The sequence below is a fragment of the Photinus pyralis genome, unplaced genomic scaffold (assembly GCF_008802855.1).
Source record: "Photinus pyralis isolate 1611_PpyrPB1 unplaced genomic scaffold, Ppyr1.3 Ppyr1.4_unclustered_Scaffold5730, whole genome shotgun sequence".
Lineage (NCBI taxonomy): Eukaryota > Metazoa > Arthropoda > Insecta > Coleoptera > Lampyridae > Photinus > Photinus pyralis.
The window spans coordinates 42,158-48,897 of NW_022171822.1; the positions used below are offsets into that span (position 1 = coordinate 42,158).

The 6,740-nt window shown below is 37.7% G+C and overlaps 1 protein-coding gene across 3 annotated transcripts; it reads left to right on the forward strand.

Annotated features, from left to right (window-relative positions):
* The first annotated feature begins 4,187 nt into the window (after nucleotides 1-4,187).
* On the forward strand, nucleotides 4,188-6,389 carry LOC116182503. Of its 3 annotated transcripts, XR_004147539.1 has the most exons (4): nucleotides 4,188-4,581; nucleotides 4,628-4,844; nucleotides 4,899-5,801; nucleotides 6,048-6,244. XR_004147539.1 is itself a non-coding variant. In XM_031503033.1 (3 exons), the coding sequence occupies exons 1-3, from the start codon at nucleotides 4,440-4,442 to the stop codon at nucleotides 5,356-5,358; spliced, it is 819 nt and encodes a 272-aa protein (XP_031358893.1). In that variant the 5' UTR covers nucleotides 4,188-4,439; the 3' UTR covers nucleotides 5,359-6,244. The 3 variants fall into 3 exon arrangements, 1 of the variants encoding a protein (XP_031358893.1); XM_031503033.1 differs by having other exon boundaries at nucleotides 4,899-6,244; XR_004147540.1 differs by lacking the exon at nucleotides 4,188-4,581 and adding an exon at nucleotides 6,318-6,389 and having other exon boundaries at nucleotides 4,622-4,844; nucleotides 4,899-6,261.
* Nucleotides 6,390-6,740: the final 351 nt, after the last annotated feature.

Sequence of the window (6,740 nt, forward strand, 5' to 3'; positions counted from 1 at the left end):
TTTCACCCATATCTTGCATCTCAAATTCGGCTGCAATCAAACGCTTAACAATCAAAATCTTATCCAAATTCTTTCCAAGCAAAATTAAATCGTCCACATACAATAAAAGTAAGATCATACTTGCCCCACTGCCCATCAAGTACAAACATTGATCATATTGCGAACGTAAGAAACCAATTCTTACAACAAATGTGTGAAAACGCTCATTCCAAACTCTTGACGCTTGTTTAAGTCCGTAGAGAGACTTATTCAATTTGCACACCAATTTGCCTTGGACAAAGCCATCGGGTTGCTCCATATAAATATCCTCTTCAAGCTTGCCATTAAGAAAAGCAGTCTTCACGTCCATTTGGTGTATTTCCAAATCTCGCTCAACCGCAAGCGCCAGCAAAAGACGTACAGTCGTGATTTTCGCCACCGGTGAATAGGTCTCATTGAAGTCAAACCCCTCTCGTTGCGTGAACCCACGAGCGACCAACCTTGCTTTGTACGTTTCCAATTCTCCTGCAGCATTCCGCTTCCTTGAGAATATCCATTTACAAGTAATGACAGCACGGTTGGATGGTCGTTCAACAAGGGACCAAGTTTCATTTCTTTTTAAAGAATTCATTTCTTCATTGATCGCTTTCATCCATTGATCAGAATCATTTCGTTTTGCAATGTCTCCAAATTTCATGGGAACATCATCAATGAATGCTATTGCATTTAGTGCAAATGCAGAGAAGCATTCGTCCGTATTAAATGAACATGTGGATAGATAATTTTCATGCTCATCATCGTATCTTAATTCAATTGTCGAACTGTCGACCCAGCTACCGAATTTACTTGGTGGTTGACGCTTTCGCTTTGAACGTGCTAATTCATTGCCGGAATATAATTCTTGATTATCAAATTCAGTATCAATTCGTCCAACATCTATTACTCCGCCTGAATCAATACTATCCTTTCCTTTACACGTTGTTTTATCTCCAACATCGTCAATCTCCGCCTCGTCAACACCACTCTTCGCTTGATCTGACTCGTAAAATATGTTCGATGATTCATTGCGTTTTGATTCATCGAATATTACATCACGTTTTACAATAATTCGATTCTTTGAAGAATCCCAAAGTCGATAGCCATTAACTCCATAACCAACCATCACCATCTTGGTTGATTTTGCATCCAGCTTTTTACGAAGTTGATCAGGAATATGTACATATGCAGGCGAACCAAAAACACGGAATTTTGAAATGTCTGGTTTCTTCCCCATCCAAAGCTCGTATGGTGTTGCAACCGACTGAATCGCTCGAGTTATACTACGATTCATCACAAAAGTTGCACAATATACAGCTTCACCCCAAAATATGCGTTCCATATGTCCACCTTCGAGCATGGACCTTACCCTCTAACGTTCGATTCATTCGTTCCGCGACACCATTTAGTTGCGGTGTATACGAAATCGAATACTGTAATTGAATGCCAGATGCTTCGCATTCTGCCTTGAACCGATTAGATGTGTATTCTCCTCCATTATCACAACGTAACGCGCCTATTTTCTGCCCAGTATGCGTTTCCGCCATTAATTTGTATTTCTGGAACATAGTGAAGACATCCGATTTTTCTTTGATAAGGTACACTGCCATAAAATGAGTAAAGTCATCAATAAATGTCACCATATATTTGTAACCATCCCATGTGCATGGTGAAATCGGCCCACAAACATCACTGTGTACCAAAGCCAACGTACGCTTTGATCGCGCTCCGCCTAAATTGGCGAACGGCTTTCTAGATTGCTTGCCCATGATACAAGGTTCACAAATAGTATCCGCGTCATCAACTAATACGCCAACACCGTTAACCAACGATGGCATTTTTCTTACATCGGCGTAATTCATATGTGCTAGTCGCCTGTGCCATAGTTTTAAACTTTGCTTTACACTGCCATTGGATTTTATCACCGCGTGTACGTTTTCATTCAAAATGCGTTTCATTTCAAATTCATACAAGCGTCCAATCCGCCGACCGGTGATTACTTCACTTGTACCCCGCATAATATGGACCAATCCATTCTGCACAATCATTTCTAGACCAGCATCCTCCAATCGGCTTACCGAAAACAGATTATATTTCAAATCTTTGATGAAAAGTACATTAGTCAGTGTGCAACGTTTTTCATCCCCATTCACAACAACAGTTCCTCGAATTATACCTCGCTTGTATGCTTGAATCGACTCGCCACTTTTCGCAACACCTACAATAATTGGATCTTTCAAATCCCATAATTCATTGAACAATGATAGATCGTTCACCATATGTTCAGAAGCACCTGAATCAATTATGAAGCGAATTGATGATTTTGTGTGGCCAACAAAGGCAAATGTACTCGTGTCAGCAACAATCGCCACATCATCTACCGCATTTTCACTAATTGCCAAATTCGATTTTCCTTTCTTCAAATTCACATTGTTCATTTTACTTGATCTACCGTTCTTCTTCTGAAGTAACTTTGGACATTCGTTGCGTTTATGACCTTCTTTCTTGCAAAAATAACAACGTATTACACCACCATACCTGGCAATGCTATTTGAACTACTTTGACCTGCATCCAAATTGCACGATTTGCTCTCTTCGTCTAACAGACGCGAGCGAACAATCTCCATTGTTAAGTTTTTAATATCCATCGTCTCAAGAGCAGTGACCACCATATCATATTTCCTTGACAAAGTCAAAAATAATGTGACAATTAAATTTCTGATATCCATTTCTCCTCCGCATGCTTTTAATTCGCGCACTAATTTGTCGAAGTTGAGGAAATGTTCAGTTAGATTACTTGAATCTTCACAACGTAGCAGTAACATTCGCTTTCTTACACTAATTTCTGTTGCTATACTTGTTCTTTCAAACGTTGTACGAAGCGACTGTATCATTGCAAATGCTGTTTTCCGTTCCTTCAAATACTCTAAATGCGAATCCGCAACACGACGAGTTATTTGTAAACGACATGCGCGATCTTCCTTAATGATTTTCGCAATTTCCACATTATTTTCACGGATATCAGGTTCTGTTACAGCTTTGGCTGCATCTGTTTCCAACCATTTTTCAATTCCTTTGTCCTCTAGCACTACTTGTAGCCGGAAATACCAATTGCTAAATTCTCGTCCATCAAATTGTCGGAACACAAATTTTTCCTCATCTGCCATTTGATTGATGTGTAATGTAATTCAAATTTCTAAGTTTCGGCTCACAAACGTTTTTCTTCAAACTGCACCAAAAACCAACCACTTCACAATGTGCTGAGATAGCCCATAACCTCTTGTTTTAATGTGGAAGATGAATACAAACTAATTCAATCAAATGATAACTTTCTATTTTATTTATTAATTGACAATTACCCTCAGCCGACTACTATCTATACATTCTAACACTCTTGGCAGGAACAGTGGTCCTTGACTGTTTATTGTGAACAGGATCTGATTCTGACATGCTTGCTGGTGAAGGAGTTGGAGTAAGATCCTCAAAATCATTAACTGGAGAAAGTGCTCCCTCTTCGTTTATGCTGTATTCACCTTCTGGTACATCCTAAGACCATAGTATATTGAATGGTACATGTACAGACAAAATACTTGATAATGTTACGCTAATATTGTCGGGTCGTTAAGAGTATGCATGGAACTGCGCAGGTGAATCGTGAGTTCCGCTGCGGTCGTCAGGAATCGACTGTTGAATATTTATAGAAATTACTTACCAGTGGCGGTGAAAACATATCAACTTGTGATAAATATTGTAGGTCGACCTTCGTTTAAAATTTGGACAAGTGCGCAGCCGACCGCTATGAAACTCTTAACGACTCGACAGTACTTTTGTAATCACTACATACCAATTCCGTGTTAGCCACTTCATAAACAGAAACTTCCGTGTTTTGGGAGATATCCTCCTACAATGTCCTAATGTTTGAAATTCCCTTATCTTTTTTTAAATACGGAAGAAGAAAAAATAAACTATCGTATAGCCACCATGCTGGTTTTGGAGATTCACTGCCCGACCCACTAGGAACTTGTTTTTTCACTTTTCGAACGTTTTCTATAAATTGAGTCCTTAAATTGTTAATTTTCTTTGAGATCTCTTCATTTGTAAAGTCTTGTTTATATATATATTCATCAACTCTGTCCTAATTGCGTCTAATGCTTTATGGCGGAGTAAATTGTTGTGGTAGCTTGGAGAATCCGTCTAAAAATGAGGAGTACAGCCTACAGGATGTTATTGAGTGCGTTTTTAAATAGCTCGAACAACGGATCGAGTACGCGATCAACTAAAAGAGCGTTTTTTAATGCAGTCGAACAGAAACGTTCCGCGTTTTTAAATTACTTATTTAGTTCGAGTGTTGTGTTCGAGTTTGCATTTCAAGCACCAGGTCTGCAGGTGGTGCTTTAAAAGTCATAACCTAACATTTCGACAAAATGGCAGACGTAGTTCAGGTGTTTAATTGTTTTTATTGTAAATCAAAAAATTTAACGTGGACGGAAGTTGAAAAGCACCGATGTTTTGCTGGCAAATGTTTATTAAGCATAGGGGCAAACAATGTAATTTATTGTGATGAAGGTATGTTGACCTTTAAACATATTTTGTTTTTATTGGTTTGATTTAGATATCACTGCTGGTGGAGCACCTGACGAAGTTGTAACAGAAACACAAGAAGACTCGCAAGAAGATGCTTTGTGTGATAAGGAAAATGCAACTGTTTCGATGGAAAATGACAATGCAAAGTGGTCTCACTCTGCAATATTAATGCTAATTGATGAATACCGAAAACATAAGAATGACTTAGAAAAAAAGAACTCCTTAAAACGACATATTTGGAAAAAGTGATTTAATTTTTTTATTATTTTTTTAATGTACTAATGTGCATTTTATTGCAGGATAGCTACCAATATAAATAATGAAGAGTCCAGTTCTTACACATGGGACCAGATACAAAATAAGTGGAAAAGTTTGTTACGTACATACAAAAATGTAAAAGACCACAATAATGAAACAGGCAGAGGGCGCAAAAATTGGCAGTACTTTGATCTTATGGATGAACTTCTGAAAGGGAATCCAACTGTTCAACCACCAGTAGTAATTAATAATGGCGAGATAACAGTGTGTAGTGGTAGTCAACCATCCATGTCAGCAGAAGATTCTCCTCGAAATACACGGTCCAACACTCCAGAGAGCAGTAACAGAAAAAGGAAGTCGTCATGTGATATGTCCGATTTATTAAACTCTATATTAAAGCAAAACAAACAACAACATGAAGAAGAGATGGTGGAGAAACGCCGTTTCAATACTCTCTTAGAAAAATTAGTAAATAATATTCTAAACAAGGAGCAAGAATAAATGTATATTAGTTCTTATATCTTAATATAACATTACACGTTTACAGTTTATTCATAATAGCAATGCGTTTATCATTACCCTTCCTAGTGTCTACATCCGAAAAACGATTACGTATCTGGCTTTTACCATCCTCGTTATCATCATTAATGATTTCTGGAACTTCCTCGCAACGTTGTGTGCAAAAATTGTGTAATATACATGCTGCCATAATCACATGTGGTATATAAAAAGGATTGTGTAATTCCAAATAATTTAATCTTCTCCACCTGGCTTTCAAGATACCAAAAGCTCTTTCAATTGGTGATCTAGTAGCAGCATGGCACACATTAAATTTTGTTTGTTTTTGGTTTAGGTGACCGTTATCTCGAAAAGGTGTCAAAAGCTGTGCATTTACCCATATAGCACGCTTCGTCCATTGGACGTACATTTTTTGTCCATTTTAGGTAAGTTCGTCCATGTACTAAAAATGGACGTACATTTGACGTACATCTCAGTACGTACTATGTATGTTAAATACTTATATCCACTGTACGTACATTTTTCATGAAAGCATTGTAACTTTTTAATTTTAATTATTTGTGTTCAGACCGTAGATAAAATGCGCTAACATAAGCATTGGGATATCACTACAATAAATAGAATGCTGTTAATTTATATTGTATTCTTAATACTAAAACATGTCGTCATAGGAAAAGCAATACGCACTTCAATTCTTACAACGTCTGCCGAACCTCGCTACCAATCGCGTTTTACCATTTTAACGAATGCACCGACAACACGCGATTCGGTACGATAAAATTTATGGATTTTGTGAAGGTGAAGGTGAATAACCGCACCGCGCTACCAGGTCTCAGCTCAGCAACGAGATTATCTCTTTTCACCGAAATTCACACCATTTTAATCGTAAGTATTGACCTAGACAATTATCAATAATTAATTGTTGTAACTACTTTTTTTAGAACACTTTACGTTTTACCTGCCTTCCTTGGCCTTGGCATCCCTCATTGTGTCCGAATTGTGTAAGTACATACAATACGTAGGTAGTTTGTAAAAGTATTTTTAGAAAAAATGAATAAATATAAAGTAAGGAGAAAGCTCTACCGTGACGCTTTAAAAAGGACAAAACTAACTATTAATTCTATAAACAACTGTGTGAATGTACCTTCCGAAGACGAAAGTGAAGATAACCCTTTGTGCGATTCACTTGTTGAATTAAGTAACGTAGATGCCGAGGTAGATGCTAACCATTACGAACCAGCTGATTTAGATTCTAATGGCTATGACAGCGATTGTAGCTACGTCAGGGATAGTAATACTTCCACGTCGGATTTAAGCGACGATACAGCAGATATTGCAAGTGACGTAATTCCTGCTAAACATGA